At 44.2% G+C, this 18,045-nt stretch overlaps 1 protein-coding gene and 1 long non-coding RNA gene across 7 annotated transcripts in view; one reads left to right on the top strand and one right to left on the bottom strand.

Annotated features, from left to right (window-relative positions):
• Positions 1–12,524, top strand: part of PLEKHO2 (pleckstrin homology domain containing O2) — a 27,059-nt gene extending 14,535 nt beyond the window's left edge. Inside the window, exons 4-6 of the mRNA XM_010717560.4 lie at positions 2,916–3,020; positions 5,299–5,397; positions 7,876–12,524. Coding sequence (XP_010715862.1) covers positions 2,916–3,020; positions 5,299–5,397; positions 7,876–9,111 — 1,440 coding nt within the window. The 3' untranslated portion in view covers positions 9,112–12,524. The remainder of the gene's footprint in view (positions 1–2,915; positions 3,021–5,298; positions 5,398–7,875) is intronic.
• LOC109369665 (uncharacterized) overlaps positions 1–18,045 on the bottom strand; it is a 51,440-nt gene that overhangs the window by 25,125 nt on the left and 8,270 nt on the right. For 5 of the 6 annotated variants that reach the window (XR_014885841.1, XR_014885840.1, XR_014885838.1 and 2 more), the window contains exon 2: positions 3,381–3,519. The exons of the other annotated variant lie outside the window; for it this stretch is intronic. This is a non-coding gene — a long non-coding RNA (uncharacterized LOC109369665). The remainder of the gene's footprint in view (positions 1–3,380; positions 3,520–18,045) is intronic. 6 annotated transcript variants of the gene reach the window in all.

Raw genomic sequence — 18,045 nt, forward strand, 5'->3', positions numbered from 1 at the left:
TTATCTCATTCTAGTCTACAGAACCACAGTAGCAAGCAGAACTGAAAATAACAACTCTGGATTGTTCCTCTATTTCCTCAGCTTTATAGCAAGCTTCCATCCCAGTATGGGCAAACCTTCTCACCCCAGTGCCTGTGGTGGAGGACGTGAACTACAGAGGGAGGCAGACAAGCAGTGCACTGCAAGGAAACAATGAGGCTCTGTATGGCAGCATCCCAAGTGCCAGCCTTAGAGCTCCAGCAGCTTGATTTTTCCTTAGTATCTGTGGATATTATACTAAAAAGGAAAAAAATGTTCTTGTAGAAAGGAAACTGAGTGCAATGGCTCTGTGCTGCTGCCTTTGGAGCATCTCCCCACGCTTTCCCCTCCCCCTGCTGTCCACTTGGTCTGTGATTGTGATCGGTGGCTGCAGCGGTTGGTCAGCATTAAACAGGCCATGCCGGAGGGACACCTCAGCTTCTCAGTAATGACCAGCAATTCCCCAGGGTCTCCACTGTGCCCTGCTGCGCAGTCGCAAGCTGACAGCAGCACTTTGTCACAGTCCCAGCTTTGGGAGGTCAGCGGCTTTTGTCCTGGGCGGAGAATAAGGCACAGGAAGTGGCATTAGAAGAGGAAGCTTGAAGTAAGGCAGGAATCCTTCCCTTGAACACCATTTACGTTTCTAAACCCTGGTGCAGGATGCCAGGTCTTTGCCAGGCAGTGCAGCAGCACAGCTGCTCACAAATAGAGCTTTCTCAGATGCTTTTGTAATCACAAAACTTTGGGGTGAAATCATTTCCAAACAAAAAAATTTTCAAGCACACACAAAAACAGGCCTGCTTGGGCTAAAACAAAACCTGGCTGTCACCATGTTTTGGAGCCTTGCCTTCGTTAGATTCCCTGGTTAGTGTGATCCCTCTGCACCCCAGACAAAGAACCCTTTTTCCAGAGTGCTGTGGTTCTGGTTTCCAGAGGCCCTAACCTCTTCTCTGGGGTCTTAAGAAGACATTTAGCCCCATCACCTTATGTGCAAACTGATTGAACAAATACATTCTCCCAAAAATGCTTCTTAACTCCCTGCTGGCCATGCTGGTTGCAAGGGCCTTGAACTTTGTTGCTGTGGTGTGCATGTATAAAACCTTGGCACTGCAGCGAGCAATAAATGCAGAAAGGAAGGGCAGTATGTTCCTAACTAAATAGCCAGAGTGAGTGTAAGGAGATCAGGCTTCAGCTGTACAGAATTTTTAATGGTGCTGTAGGGGTCAGGAGAGCATCCCTACTGGGAGGCCTAGAGTATAGGCATGTAAGATTTCAGAAGTTGCTGAAACCCCAAACAGTTGCTGCCTCACTGTACCATAAACAAAACAGAAAGCTGCTAAGAGCACTGGCTTTGTCACCCTCATTTTGTATAGTTTGGATGTTCTGATCCTGTTGTGATTTCAGAATGTGGGGCCTGATTTACAAAAAGGCTGAGACTGCAGCTGGTCTTGAAGGCAGTACAAATGACTGTAGGATCTTAAATAGCTGGAAAAAAGTATTATAACTGAGACCCTACCAGTATGTGGTTTAGGTAAGCCTCTATGTAACTCACCTCCCCATCTGTAAAACATGGATAATTGTTCTGAAAAGTAATTTGTGAAGCCCTCAGATATTGTAGTGATAAGCAGCGAAGAATTGATCATCAGTGGAATTGGTAATTCTGTCTTCAGGGCAGGGCTGCAGCGCAGTGCCATCAATGTTGACCCACACAACACATATGAGATAGCTCAGTAGGAAGCTCCACCCCTGTCATTAGGGATAGACACATGAGGAACTTGTGTAGTGGCTGGGTTAAGGTTACCTAGGCAACTTTGGGATTGTCCAATTTTTTTGAGTGCTTGATTTTGCAGCTTTCATGATGTTCTTTAGCACGAGAGCATTTATCTGTGTCTGTACAGTGCAGATTGCAGCCATTTGGATTCAGTGGAGCTATGTGGATCCAAGCCAGTCTGCCATACAGTAACGTGTAATATGAAAATGGTATTTTTCTCACCTGAAGTGTACTTTGGGGCAAAACTACACAATAGCACATAGCAGAAAAATAAATAGTGTCTTACTTATTGTTCCTGCTGTGGTTAATTAGAGATTAAAGACATTGAGCACAGCCCTGGGATGACTCTGGAGGAAGGCAGAGCTGGTTGAATGGGGGACAGCCATACGATCCATTGCTCCCATCCTCATTTTTGTCCTGTGCTTTTTTACCAGCTGTCTCTTCTATGGCCTAAGATTGTTCTGTATTCTTAGGACAGCTGTTCGGACTCCAGAAAATGTACATCTGTAGAGTCCGCTTTTATTTTTTTCATTTGCAAGCAGAAAAAGATATTGTTAATTTTTTCACTTACGCTGTGCTTAGCCGCATCCTGTCTATGTGCAGCTGAAGCAGGGTTGGTGCAGCCAAGGTCAGAGCCCTGATTCCTGTATTGGTTCTGTTCTGCAGAGCCACAGGAACAGGGAAGAAGGCAGAACCTATGGCATTTGGGTTTCCTACTTGCAGCCTGTGGAGGAGTTGGAGATGAAGTAGCTGATAGCATCTGAACTGCCACAAAACAACTTGGACTCTCAGTCTGATTTGCTGCATGCAGTTTGACCATTCACTGTACAAACAACTTTCTGCTGCTATAAGAGCTATTCCATAGATTTTACAGAAGTAAGAAGCTCATAACTTACTTACTACTTTAACTGCTAATTACAAAAATAGAAGACAGCAGCAAACAGCTCAGCATAACAAAATTCTGTTCACAGGAGCTATGAAGGGAAGTACTTGCCAAAGTGCAAAGGAATCTGTACTTTAAACACAGACTGGAACTGGATGTTATATAAAAACTGAAGGGATATACAGAATGCAGAACGCTGCCTCTCTGTAATGCTTAGGCAAAATTCTCTCTCTGCTCTTGCAGGTTCATGATATCAAATTTCAAGCTGCAACTTTGGAAGAAAAGGAATCGTGGATAAAAGCCCTGAATGAGGGCATCAATAGAGGCAAAAACAAAATATTTGATGAGGTAAGAGATGCTGTTTTCAAACTCACGTACTTGTGTGTCAGTTCTCATTCATTGCTTATTTAGCTAGCAACAGAACTTGTCTGAGACCCCAGGCTCCCTGTCCTTCCTGAATGCCAGGCACTGCCAAAAGAAAGAAAGCCCATTCACAGCTGGATGCAAGGCAGACCAAGCTGCATCCTTACAGGCTAGGAGTTTTTAGGAGTTCCCAGCCCAAGAGACTAGATCACGTAGAGAGGTGTTTGCATCCTTTCTGGTTGGGTTAGAAGCAGGCACAGTAGGATAAGCAGATGGTACAGAGACATCGTCAGTGCTGCAAGAGCTAACATCTCACTGAGAGACCCATGGGACACCAGAGCTCACCAAAGTCAGTGCGAGATGGTCTGATGGCATCAGTGACTTTTGGTGACATGGTGTTCTCCTGTTCCCCGGTGTTCCCAACTGGCTGCATCTGGAAGGACTTGTCTTCCCCACACTGTCATGATGTGCAGCACCAAGCAGCCTGGAAATTGAAGTATTTGGTTAGGACAGTCTTCAAGACTGGAAAAATCTGCAGTGACTCAGTCCACCAGCTATTCTTGCTTCAGGCTGGAGAGAAGTCCAGTGGAAAGTTACTCCAAGGTTTCTCAGCTCACGCACTCTCCCTGCCTTTCTCTCCACTGGCCTCAGCACTCCCCAGTTCCCCACTCATTCTGGTGTGCAGAGGCAAGGATGAAAACTGCACATCCTCAAGCCTGGCTAACTTTGCCCTGCTCTCAGTTACCTGGTAATCAGCCCCTAATTAAACTGAAAGAGTAGTATGTACTCTTTAGTTGTTTTTGTAACTGAAAGGAAGTGCACAAAACCACTATTACAGGAATGACACGAAGAATTAGGCAGGATTAACTAGGAGACTAAGAAATCAGCAAGATCTGTTTAGCAAAGGAAACCAAAGCAGTGAGTAAAAGTTTTGAGAAAGGAGCTAAGTTCTTTTGGCGGTGCTTGAGAATGCAGACTCTGAGAGCTTGGGCTTTGCTTTTATTCAGGACAAGGCAAAAGCTGGAGAAGAGGCTGGAACATGCTCCTTTTTCACCTAGGCAAATCATATCCTACATCAGGTTTTTAAGGGTACCTGGAGCCCTTGGACCAAGGAGAGAGCAGCATGTGTAACTACAGGGAGCAGCTGTGTGCAGCCTGAGAAGCCATTACAAAGCAGAGCAGCAAAGAGCTGAGCAGCCAGGTCTGCTCTCACGTTACAGTGGGTAGGAGATGCAATGTCCTCTAACACAATGCTGCTCAGCCCTTGCTGGAGCCACTGACACAGACTGAGAGCTGCCTGCAGCAGCAGGGCAGTGGGCAGCAAAGCCCACAGCTCACTCCCCAGCATGGTGTTGTGAGGTCTGGGGTCACCTCTCTCCCCCTTCGCCTGGAGACAGTGTTTCTGATGAGGATCCAGCACAGAGCTAGACTTTAATTCTTGTTCATTCCACTAAAGATCAGATTTCAGATTTAAAATGTTTCTGCACTAGCTAGGCTAGGCACAAGCTAATGGGTCAGGCCTCAGCTGACTTGGATTTGCTTTTCTTCAGTCTATTAGACTGCCCAGAGAAGCTGTGGAGTCTTCTTCCTTGGAAATCTCCTTGGAGATCTTCAGAAGTGCTCTGGGTGGTCCTGCTTGATGGGGAGTTTAGAGCAGGTGACCTCCAGAGGTCCCTTCCAACCTTAACCATTCTGTGATTCCTTCCTGCTCACACGTGGGAGGCAGTGGATTTCTCCTCTGATTCCAGGAAATAAATTTGTTAATTCAGCTACAGTTGCAATTAATCCAGGTCACTGCTCACACCTTCTATTCAGCTTCCTGCAGCCATTAGAGCTGTACAAGGGAAGGTCTATTACGAAGAACTGCTGATACAGTTCACCGTCAGGTCACGGTTATTAATGGGCTTTCACCTCTAAGATGGCAGCAGCAGTTTTGGAGCTCAGGCTGCGGTGAGGACAACAAAGCCCTCCTGTGTCCTTCTCTTACCTGCCCTTTCGGTAGAGGGGAGGCTAGTGATTGCAGACCTCTGAGGGTTGGGAGCTTTGATGTAGAGTGCCTTTTAGACAAATATGCGCTAAAGATACCTTAAATATCCATCACATACACACGGCTTTGCAGGCAAGCTGGAACTAAGGGAAAATATTCAAAAACCTTCCCTGGATCCAAATGCTGTATCCCTTCATGCGTGACAGTGAGAATTTTATAGATGGATTGTGAGAAATTAACCACCTTCTTCCTTTTCTGTTTCCCTTCCTTTTAAAGGTGAAAGTAGATGAGAGCCTTTCCTTGGACCATGTAACTCGGGACAGAGTGAAAGTGGCCCATGGTCGCAGGCCGCCCACAAGAAGCCACCTCAAGGAGGTAGGTACATCCATGGAGACAGAGCCACCTCCCCAGCTGGGACCAGCTGCACCCCAGCACACTGCTCCATCCAGCTACAGGCAGGCCCTCAGGAAAACCCAGGTGCAGACAGCCCAGAGAAAGCTCAGGAGGGAAATGGCTTCCCTTGGGAAACACAATGCCTGCACCTCTTTAACTAATCTCCAAGTTAACCCATAGATCTGTAGCTGCTGCGACGTGTTACAATATATTTAGCTTCCCATAACTCATGAGCTGCCTCGGTGTCTGGGAAGAGCCTTTATAGTTTCATTTTAATCAGAAGAGACCGAAGCTGCTATATTTATTTGCAAAGAAGTGATGATTTTGTAGCCACAGTGGTGTGAAGATACAAGAACTGCACGGTCTGTGGGGAGAAGCTGTATTTCTTATTAAACTAACTGGAAAAAACAGACAAGCTTTCAGGTTTACAAACCCTTCCTTAGCTCTGAAACAGAATACATTATTCTCACAGGCAGTTTTATAGACTAGCCTGTCTACCCTTAACTGATTTTCTGGATCTGTCACTTAAAAAAAAAAGGGAAAGAAATAACACTGCAAAATAAACCTGCAGCTCATTTCAGTGGGAGAGGTTCTTATGAATGTTTGATTCCTGTGATTTATGAAAAAGCTTCCACAGACAGATTGATATTTTAGCAGAACATTAATCTAAACGAACGAAGGTTTCTAAATCAAACCTTCTTTCTTCAGACTTCCCAGACTCTGACTTATGTGTCTGCACAGCACTCAGATGGCCCTAGTGCAGGAAATGAGATGCCCCAAGATTTTTCACTTTGCATAGAAATGGAGGGAGAGTGTGTCTTCTAGAGGTATGCATAGGAATGAATCACAGGTTCTCATCCATCCCTTCAGAAAACAACAGAGCAAAACATGACAGAAGTTGCAGAAGCAATGAAGTGTGGATTCTCTGATGCATAGAATGGGTTCAGCAAAGCTGGATGCCCTTCCCTAGGCACTGATAAGCCCTCTCAGCCCTACTCAGCTCCCTATTTTTATGAGATACCTCAGACATAAATATCTATAAGTGCTCTCGCTTTCAGCCAAATTCGAGAAAAACTGGCTTCCAAATTCAAAAGCAGTAACAAAGAGAAAGAATAGAGCCTGCAGAAAGATGAGAATGAGAGTTGCTGGCTGCAGCATTGTGAGAGAAATGGAATGAATGAATATTTTCAGTGCCAAAGCAGGCCAGGTAAGGACGGGTCAGGACGGAGCAGCCTGGATGCAGCATGCCTGTCTCTCTCCCTGTTAAGGGCTGGAAAGGCAAGAGAGACTTTACCTAAACTCTGCGCTGCAGGACTCTGACTTTAGTTGCAGTTTGGTGCAGCATTGGGTTCCCTCACACAGGAACTGTCACTGCATCTCTCCATCCAGTGCACTAAGCTCACATCCTGCAGTGTGTTTACCACATCCACCCTTTTTAGGATATCCCCCTGCTAGAGAAGTTTGCAGGCAGCCTGTGGTTGGCAGGGGGTGTAACCAGCTAGTTATAGCCTCAGTGGGGCAGCAATGGCATCAGGCTGAGAGAGAGTGAGAAGACAATGGTGTTACAATAGAACTTCTGGCCAAGTGATCTCAGTGTATGCCAACTTGTTTTATTTGGTCACATGGAAATATGACAGTTCCAAAAGCAGAAAGCAGCAGTGCTTTGGGTAAGCACACAATAAATGGGGGGGGGACAGAGGGATCCAGCTACTACAGGGTAAAGAACTCAAATCAGTCAGAGCTAACTGCTTAGCATCGACAGGAAAACAGAAATAAGAGTGTGGAGCAGGCTTTGAGATGTTCTGCTCAAAGAAAGTATTAAAATAAATTTTATGCTTTGGTCCTAATTTTTGACTGCTTGTGGCTCTTGAGTTTATTATTCTTGTGCAAGCTGCTGCACCATCAGGCAGGAAATAATTCAGCAGCAAAACCACCAATAGCATTCACAGAGCATGTTGGTCTGTAGAAAAAGTGGGCTAGGCAGAGGGATAGGAGATCTTCATTTGATGCATTCAACATTTGCTGTACGGTACATGACTTGACCCTACTTTCTTCTTTGTCAGGTAAAATGTTTTGGTTTATCACAGCTCATTAAATTTGGGCATTGCAGATTTCATTGGGTTTCACTTACTAGATAAATGCTACTGCTGTGAGGGGCTATTACAGGGTGACCCTGCATAGGAGCAGCACGAGCTCTGTGGATTGCTCATGAGCTGCAGAAACAGCTGCACTTAAGAGCGCCGTTTTTGTTATCAGTCAGATTCTCCTGGCAGTTTCGACAGATGTGAGTATAAATAGGGGGTGGATGTGCAAAACAGTAATCCCTCACCTTCTCCTTACAGCTGAAGTTTTATGCTGCAAGTGTTTGTACCACTGTATCCATAGCAATTCCTTGAAGTTAAAGGATTGAGCAGGGGATTGATGGAATAGAAATTGATAACGTTCTCTCTTATGTTTCAGGCTGCCAAGTCTACATCAGATGGTATCCTGCGACTAGATCTGGATATAGTAGACAATGGACCACCAAACTTTGACTCCACTGTCAGTGAAAATGACAATCCGCCACCTCAGAAAGAAACTCCAAAGCCACCTATGCCACCTACAAAACCTTCTGGCACAAAAGAAAACCATGATGCAGAGAACAGTGTTCCTGATCAGGAACAAAAAATGTCCCCTCCATTGCCTCCAAATAAGAAGCTTAAGGAAGGCTTAGCATCAAAAGAGAATGCAAATGCCACGGAAGAGGACTGTGTAAGCAAAGAGGAGAATGTGGAAGAATCCAGTACACCAGGTGAGGAGAACAGAGATCAGCTTGTTGAGATCAGCAACAAGGGCACAGCAAAAGCTCCAATTCCTCTTCCTAAGACCATGCCAGACAAGCTAAAAGTTGCTTGGGACCAATCAGTCCTTGAGCCTAAAAATGCAAAAGACTTGGAATTATCAGGAGATAGTGGCAAAGACAGCCTTGCTGCAATTGCTACCTCAGATGTTGCAAAGCCTCCTGTTCCTCCTCCTAAGGTTCTATCAGAAAAAATGATAGCCACTATGAACTCCAGCCACAGTGATCTGGAAGCTGGAAGTTTGGAAGAACTGAGGTCTGGCAGTTCCAAGTCCCCGGTGAATGGCATTGAAGCTGGTGATGCAGCAGAGTCAGCATCCCAAACAGCTGAAACTGAAGAAGGAAATGGGAGAACCTCAATTGAGAGGGAACAGCAAACTTCAGCAGAACAGAGAGAGAGTTCCCCAGCTACAGAGTCAGGCCATGAGAGCGTAAAAGGAACTATTGAGAAAAAAATATCTGTAGAAACCCCTTCAGCTCTGAAACTTCGCAGTTCTTCTCTGGGAGACTTGCTGTCTGATTCCAAAAGTACACAGAGAGCACTTCCACGCCAAGGTCTCGCTGAGGATTCCCATTACTGCTTAGCTAAAATGGAGGAGAAAGTTGCTAACGAACGGGAGAAGGCAGAAAAACTTCTGCAGAAGGTTTTACGGGAAGGGTTGGAGCAGGCCCAGGAGGGCAATGGACCCCCGGTGGTGGCGGAGACATTACTCAATGAGGCTGTAGAACAACTTCGGCAAGCTACACAAGTCTTGCAAGAAATTAAGAGTCTTGGAGAACTGAAAAAAGAAGCAACACAGAAACAGAAAGAAAAGCAAAAAGATCTAGTGACTCTTTATAGGAGAAGTGCTCCCTGACACACTCTTCAAAAAGACTTCTTTTTCAGAATTCAAAGCTAAACTTTTGCCATTTATGATTTGTACTATTGCTAGGCCAGTGTTCAAAAGGTGGTGTTTTGCTGTGCATGCACCATGTTTATGGAACAGAATTGAGCTTTCAGTTATAGCTTCTCTCTCTTTCTTCACGCTGTACATACATACTAGTCCAGCTCTGATCCTCTTAGCACAGCAGAAGGTTACAAGACACTGAACAGTTTGAAAATGTGAACTGTCTTTATGGACTTGATCCAAAGTCCTTTCGAGTGAATGGATCAGGCCTTAACAATTTCTGATAGTCAAACCAAGTTCAATTTTTGAAAGAAGCAAAATGGTTATTCTAGCAAAAGCCCCTGTCTATCTGTATTTACAAGCAGATACCAGATTACACTGGCACATATCTAGTCTTCCCATTTAATTCATTTAAGGATAAATGTAGTCAGAGAAAACTTTACTTTGTTTATACATTTGTTGGCAAGGTTTCCTGGAGCACCTGGCTCAGTGACATCTAGGAATGTAAGGATAAATGGCTTCAACTTCTCTGAAGACGCTCATAAAACTACATTCACAGTTAAAAAGTGACCTCACACAGAGGCAAGCAAAACTGGCCAGCTCCTGTATACAAGAAGTGTCCTCAGATCTAGCACATCTGTATGAATCCATCTGTTTGAATCCAGCTGGGCAGAGCTGTGGATGTGCTAAGCACTATGTAAGTGAATGCAAGTCTCAATGCATCACTGCCAGGCAAGTCTTAATTGTTCCTGTTCCATTAATATAGAAACTGGGGCAACAATGCAAAGCATGTTACCCTTGGCCTTTGAAGAAGTGTGTTGTAGCATCACAACACGTTTCTTTGTAAGCACCATACACATCCGATAACTCTGAATGCCATCAGGGTTGGGAACAATTAGCCAGATGTTTGGAGAGCTTGTGTCCAGGAGATGCCCTGGAGCAACCTGTCCGTAAGAAGTCCATATTCTAAGGACATGCGTTCCCTTAGCCATTGGCTCTGCTGTGGGATGTTAACTGACAGGAACGTGTACATCAAGCAGCCAGTCTGGATGGGTTCCCCCTTCCTATTTAACTTGTTTCTACCTGCTGTGTTCTGGCCAGCCTGAGAGCCATGGTTTGGCACAAACATCTGGAGTATGGAGGGAAAGGAATTTTGTGTGCACAACTTTGGGGCTGGTCCCTGTGGCTTAAGTATATTAAAATAAAAATACATTGCTGCAGAAGGGTCTGAAGAAGGCATTGCAAGAAGGCTCTGGCACAATTCCTACAGCTTCCCCACCCACCTGCTGAAAGCAGCCCCAGTTCCCATGGTCTCTAGTGATTAACACTGTGATAAAATCACGTCTGTGCTGCTACTGCATAGCACTGTACCTGAGCTGGGTCCCCTCACCTATTCTCTACAGTATTTGCACTCAGGGGAATCATATGACACCATGAAGGGCTTCTCCTTTGCTTAAGACAGGCTCTGGAAGCACAGAAAATGACAATCTTCCCTGACTGGTTTTAAGGAGTGACATGCTACCTTAGCTTTTTTCTCTCATTTCTCAGCATTGCACTCCACTCCCCCATTTCCATTTCTTCCATTTTCTTTGTATAATTTCCCAGGTTGCGCAAAGGTGCAGTGGGCTGCAAACTCTTCCCTTTGCAGCAGCCCAGTAAAGCTTTGTCTTTAGCTCTTCTTAGCCTCGCCAATGGGCTTATGTGTCTCAGCATAGAAATATCACCTTTGGACTTCAAATGTCCCATTTTTCACCACCCAGAGCCTCTTTTGATTACAGCAGCCATGGTGGTCTATCCCTCCTCTCTTGAGCTGTAGACATTGCATGGAAAATCACTTGTCATTCTCTCACATGAGAGGTTCTACGTGGTCAAACACTCAGGGCTCAGGTGCCACAAAAGCTTTGCTGTGAGACAAAAAGATTCCTATGTCCTAAGCCCACTGCCAGGCACGCAGCCCGGAACAAATTCTGGGTCTGTGTAATTTGCTGCTGTAGATTGAATGTGAACTGTGGGTTTTGCTTTCAAATATTCTTAGGACAAGGGCTAATAATACAGAAAATATTCAGTGCCTATCTGCTATCTAAATGTATTTTTCTGCATGTGCACTTTTGTTTACCGAACACTGTGTGGTATGAATGTGAGCTGTCAGAACCCTGTGCGCACTGGAAGTCGAGGGACATCAGCTTCAGAGAGCAGGCAGACATTTGAAGGATGCAGTTTTGTAATAAGTGATAAAGTAGATGCGGAAAAGAAGTTCACACTACCAAGAAGACACACAAACCATGGCAATCTCTTGGTACAGGTTCAGATCCCAAGGTTGAAGCCAGTTGTAAACTCCAGGATGGGCAAATCAAAGCCTGAAACTGAAAGCCCATGAGAATGGAAATAGCTTATGGGACAGCTCCACCCCCCGAGATATATACAAATGCTTTTGCTCTCACAGGTGTTTCTTGCAGCAGTGTGTTCTGTGAATACCCATCTGGCAAAGTACTGATGAAGATACTGAGACATCCTTAACTGTTACAGCCAAACCTACAGGATGTGCTTATAGTTACTGTGTATTTTTATATAATACTGAATATTCTAACGAATAAATGTCTGACATTTTACTGAATACCAATCGGTAGAAATCTTAACAGAACAAACTTCTATTTGTAACGAAATGGGCATGTTAAATCATTTTACAGGCTGCAGCTAATTACTGTTTTTATGTACTAACAGAACTTACTAGATGGAATCTCCATAGCACCCAGTAACTCTACTGTTGAAAACATTATGTTAGAGACTTTTTGTTTTTAACTACTTTTGCTCGTAGGGTTAGCAGTTTCATCCTAAAATATCTAGCTTGGCCATAAGCCTGACTCACCCAGACTTTAAAAGAAACAACATCATATTGCTTCTGCGGTTTTCACACTTGTTCTCCTCATTCTGGTTCTAAGCTGGGCTCTCCCTAAAGCAGGAGGGTTAATTACCCTGTAGCTGCCTTCTGGAGTGCTTCTTGCTCCTCTGCAAATGGCAGTGCTGGTCACAGTCAGAGACTGCTCCATTCAGCCTTTGCTCTGAACTCCTGCAGCAACTCCTTTGGTCAATGTACATCATGCACTTTTTTTTCCTCCCCTTAAACGTACACTTCTAATTTCTGACTACACTAACATTTCTTTCTAGTGCCTAGAAGCCCTGTGGGCTTGAAGTGCTGGGGTGCAATTCTGTGTTTCAGGCTGTGCTGCTAGGTTACATTTGTGACAGGAAGGAAGTGAGCTTGCAAGCAAATAAATGTGGATGGCTATCTCAAAAGCAGCCTCTGCAACCAGCGAAAAGGCAGCACTTTGTCTCCTCCTTGTAAGAGCTTTGAGATTTGGCAATAAATCCCCTTTTAAATATCAGCTGTTTAAGAGCTATCTGTCCTAAACAGGAGCAAAGAAGAGCCACAGGGTTTGATGCGAAGGAGGGTGTGTTACACAGGCTATGGTCAGGCTGGGGCCAGATTGCTGCTGTGCTAACCACAAACCAGGAGGAAGGAGAAGCACCAGGGCTGCTGCACCCGAACAATTTCAGTCTCCTGCAAATGTTAAGCTTGCTCAGAGGTCATCCTCTTGGTGGGAAGCAGCACTAAAGCCTCATTCCTCTTCAAGATTCCAGGAACATAGGAACTTGTATTGTAGTGAGTGCTTCTCTTCTGTGAAACTGGGTGGAAACTGGCCAGTGGGTTTAGAAATTACAAAGAGGCAGAGAAAAGAGTTCAAGAGTGCTTGCCATCATATTGCACAATGTTCTTGGTAAGCTCTGTAAGCTATTGCTGGGAAGGGAATAGTTCCTTGAAGGAATTTCCAAGACACTTATAAGTTTATATGGATACGCTACAGAAAAAGGCAGTGTTTTTTAAGAAAACAGACAATGCATCACATTTAGGTCTTAAACTGGTGTTGGTAAGGAAAGGAGGTGCCTCACACTACGTAAAGTCTATGAAACATGATTTTATAAGCCCATACAAATGAAAACACACATTGTATTGGCATATGAAACATTTGCATGGCTGCTTTTCATTCAAGGGATAGTCATGTTTACGGATTAAAACAGACTGCGTTATTGTGTAATCTAAAATAGAGAGTGGGGGGCCTATGTTTCACCCCGTGATCCTGCTGAATTTAGTAATTTGCAAGTAAGAGCGGAAAGAACTCCTCCTGTCCCAGAATGCCAAAGGATTTACTACAGCATTGGCTAGTCTACTGTGATGACTTACTATTCTTGCTATTAAAAAATGTGTTTTATCTTAAAGATGAATCATCAACAGTAAAGCTCTCCAAGATTTCGCCTTCCAGTTTAAGAGTTAGAAAGTTTGCCGGCATAGCACATATCCACCGTCTTCAGAGAACGGAGATCCCTGTTTTGTTATGCTATGTGAGCTCACATATTTCAGAAAGCCAGTGCTTAATTTGTTCCAGGAAACTTGTGTTCCTCTAGTGCCTTACCTCATGGCTCTGCAACCCATAATATTCCTGTGAAAACTGCCGACGTGATTTACAAAGCATTAACAATTTCATTCTCAGCAGCAATCTGCTCTCTGAGGGCAATGTGAGGGACTTCAAGCAATGTGTTTTCCATCCCTTCCTCTTCTCAGTATCAGTGACCCAGTCTGACAAATACCCCTCACAGAGCAGAGGGCAGCTGGCACCTCCTGCTGCTCAACCTTGGTCCCCTCTCCCTGAGCTACCCACAAGGGCCACTTCATAGTTTGCAAAACTGAGGCAGTGAAACAGTGTAGCAAAATTAACTTAGTGCACCTTTACTAGAGATCATGTACAAAGCACTGGTGCTCAATCCCATAGATGAAAACACAACTTCTGTGGAGTATTACCCATTTGTGATAAGTTATTACAAGATGGTTGTCTGTCGCTTACCATATTTATTGTGTAAAGAAAAATCAAGTTGGCTTAATTTGCAGCAAAGAGGACTTAACACTTCAGGAAGGTCTTCCGAGCTCAGAGTGGAGGTATTCTGGAATGGGATCTGCAGGAGGACCTCCATCACGGGGATCTCTTAAAAGCAGATATGCAAGAAGGGTGGTCCACCTTCCTCTTCTGCCTGGAAAGGCAGATTAAACCCTTGCCTGAGGTCCTTTGCAAACATATGGTGTCTGCAGCAGGCAGAAGCCACAGCAACCAGACTCAGTGGCTAATCAACCCCAGAGGCTATTCACTTCCTTAATCTTGTTTGCTCTCTCACTGGGGACGGTTTGTGATACTTGGAGCTACAGGATGACAAACAATACAGTGCTTGAGCAATCCCTCACTGGCCCTGCTCACACCTCCTGCAGCCTGCCCTTCTCTCCCCAGCTTTCTCCTTTTCTGCTCCAGGCTTCAGACCTGCCCCTTTAGCTTCTCATCTCGTTCCCCCCTTCTCTGCCAGAACAACTCTTTCCTAGAAAGGTTGGTGCTGTGGTGATAGAAGCTCTCCATAAGTTGCACTGCTGCCTAAAAAAAACTCTTTATTCCTCACCCATGTTTGATCCATGGGATAGTTTCCACATCCCCATAGAGGATAAGTTTATGCTTTGTAACATAGGCATTTTTCAAAGTTAGGAAATGACTGAAAAGAAATGAATGAAATTAAAATGCTGGGAAACACAGAACTAGCTTTTAAAAAAATAATTTAAAAAAAAAACAAACAACCAGAAAACTACCACCATTATTGGCAGTTCTTCTATACCATCTTCCTCTATGAGGACTTTACGGTGTTTTCTGGTGAGACAGTGGAGATTCTCAGCCTGCAGAATGAGGGGAAAGGCACACAGTTCCTGAAGTGCTGGACTCCAAACCCATTTTCCTGCAGTAAATTCTGTTCTTTTTTAATTGGTGCAGTACTGACATTTTGCAGCAAAATTTAGATAACCTGAACAGTGTTAGCAGCCAACGTACTCTTAGAAAGAACAACAAAGCCAACAAAAGCCAATGCTGAGAATTTGTCTTTTGATGATTTTTCTAACACTTTGTAGGAACAGGAATGGAACACCAAATCCTGCTTCTCCGGTTAAAGAGCTATCATTCCTAGTCCATACACTGATATGACGTAACTGTGTAAGCACTACAGATAGCTATTAAATCTACCATACTGCTCATTTAAACGAGGAATAAGAACCTGAATTATTTTTGGAGATGTTCTGGTATAAAAGAGAAAGCCATCAGAGAATGTAAGTAGAGTTCTAGAGAAGGGGTCAAAAGCAGGAAGGCAGCAGGCTGTGGGAGGGCATGCCCAGTACTAGCTCCTGTTCATGGGCAAGGATGTGGCAGACATGCAGAACAGATCCAGACTCTCCTTCCCCTCAGAACGACACATCAGGGCCATACTCAGAAATGAGGATATTTGAAAACTGGTTACTGGCTTCCCCTTAACCCCTCTTGAAGTTTTTACTTCTCTCTTGATCTCTAAATGGTTTACAGATGCTTAGTAAAATTTTTAACTATACAAGTATTTTCTCTTTTAACTCAAAGAAACTGAAGTAGTTTGGGAGGAAAATTGTTACTCCCTTTCAAAGAAACCTACCTTGCACAGAAAGAAATGCTTCTTAAAGGAGATACGCTAATCAGTTTTATGTGGAAGTTGTCACTGCACAGAGATATCTGTCATTGAAATTGATAAAACACAAGAGGATCTCTGAAAGTCCAGCAGACGTGCAAGCCAGAATGTATGACTCAGAGTCTCAGGTGACAAACTGCACAAACAAAACAGCAAGTTCCTCTGCTTTTTCATTCGCAACAAGAATTTCAGTTTTGAAATACTGGCAAAGTGCTCTGCATTTGTTTAGACCATATCACCATGACAGCACAACGCTGCTCAGTGTATTGCTCGTGTTTGCAAGAAACAGTGGTGTAGGGGAAATGAAGCTCAAAGGAAAAACACAGCTAGATGTCAGAAGGGAGATCATAGTAGATACAGATCTGAACCTATGTTTTCCAGCATCAGTCCCATGCATGTGATCAGCCTTCTTGTCCGAACCACCAAGCCTACTCTCAGCTATTTCTGAACCAATGCTGAATTTTTAACAGTAGGGGTTGAATTTTCCTGAGCAAGTCAAATGAATTCCACTTGTTTTCAACTGCCAAGAACTAATGAACTTCTGAATGGTTGTCGGTTCAAGCAACAGTCATGTATTCGAATGACAGCCATGCTCTCAGCTTAGCCATACTCCTGCTTTTCTGTCCACCTGAGTTCAAAACCACCACCTCCAACTGTGAAACCAGGGACCTGCTGGATTTGCTGACAAGAAATTTCCTGGCAAAACATTTTCAAAGTAAAACAGTGACCCAAAACTGTTAACAGAGAAATATGTATTTAGAAAAGTGTCCCAGATTTAAAAATGTACAAAAAAAAGCTTTGCAAGGTTGATATTTCTAAAGTGGATAGTTTTGAAAACACAATTTCAACACAGAATCACAGAACAGCCCAAGTTGGAAGGGACCCACAGGGATCCAGTCCAACACTCTGGTTAATTCACTTCTTTTTTTTACCTTTCCCTGAGAGTTTTCAAATGTTTGAAACAGTATTAGATATTTTGATGTAGCTACTTCATGTCTTCTGTAAGTATGTAAGTTTTCAAAAAGTTTTATTTTTTGCCTTGATTCAAATGGGGCAAGAGAATCTAAACACCTGGGAAAGCTCAGAAGATGGCAAAGCTCTTCCAGTCTTGCTCTGGCCATAGAGAACAGGATTCCTGTGCATTTCAGTCCTCAAAATGGGGCATGGGGACCCAGGCTGATTCCTCTGTGACCATGTCCTCCAAGGACCATCATTTCATTCTCAGATGGTCCTCTCACACTATGGGCTGCAGTCCATTAGATTTGGCTCAAGAAAACCTTAGCTGTGCAGGTATGGGGTTGGTTTTTAAAATGTGTCTGCTACCGCCCAGGGAGAGTATCTTTTTCTTTTTAAACACAGTCACAGTACATTTATAGATGTCAAAAGAAGCAGACCCTAGAACTTCTTCAGGAGTCTGGTCTCATTCATGTGACGTTTGCGTTCAAAAGTGTCATGTTTTTCTGGCAAACAACTCATTTGGAATTAAACTATTTTCAGTGCTTAACACAAGAGATGTAAATTTGGGGGCTTGCAGCCAAAGCCACCATCCCTATAGAACAGACAGAGCACAGACTGTTCTCTACAGCACTGCGTGTTCCCACTCTGTTTTTTGCGACAGAGCAGAGGGCAAGCTCTGCAGCAGCCCCGTCCCAGTTAGACATCTCCCCTGTGGACTATGAGACATGGCAGTAGAATAGAAGGAATTTTTAGGCCTTCGAATCAGGACCCTTGGAGGACCCCTCCCATTCACCACAGTGAATAAGAGCAAATTGAAATGCAGCCACTGCCTACCCCAGTTTCCTGGCATTTAGCAACACTTGTGGTGGCTAATTGTCACCAGTCTTGTACTACCCAGGGCTCCCTAATCTTCTAACAAACTTCTTCATGGAAGAATACTGTATCTGCGTAGGACTCCGCTAATACCACAGTTATAGCATCTGGATTTGAAGATGCAGTATCCATAGATTGTTTCTGCACTGATGAGAGAACCAGACCTTTGGTTTTTCCCTGCAGTTTCTAGATTCAGCAATCACTAGCAAACAGCAGAAGCCAGCAGAGTTTAATTGTATTTTTTTCCAAAACAGTGAGGTGCTCAGCTGCAGAGCACTGTGGATGTAACTCAGCCACATTACAAGACGTCTCTAGCAAGAAGGCACTGGAGCAGGAGGTAATTGAGGGCTGGCTCCCGGAGGGAATTTTCCCTTAAAAGGACAACTACATTGTCATGATGAAACCAGCTTGCTTCCATTGCCTGCAGAGCTTTTTGCAAACACGCCTGCCAGAGCTGGGGGCGGTGGCAATTATTCCAGCAGGCAGCTGGAGCAGCAGGGC

Source organism: Meleagris gallopavo, chromosome 12, assembly GCF_905368555.1.
Source record: "Meleagris gallopavo chromosome 12, MGAL_WU_HG_1.1, whole genome shotgun sequence".
NCBI classification, from domain to species: Eukaryota; Metazoa; Chordata; class Aves; order Galliformes; family Phasianidae; genus Meleagris; species Meleagris gallopavo.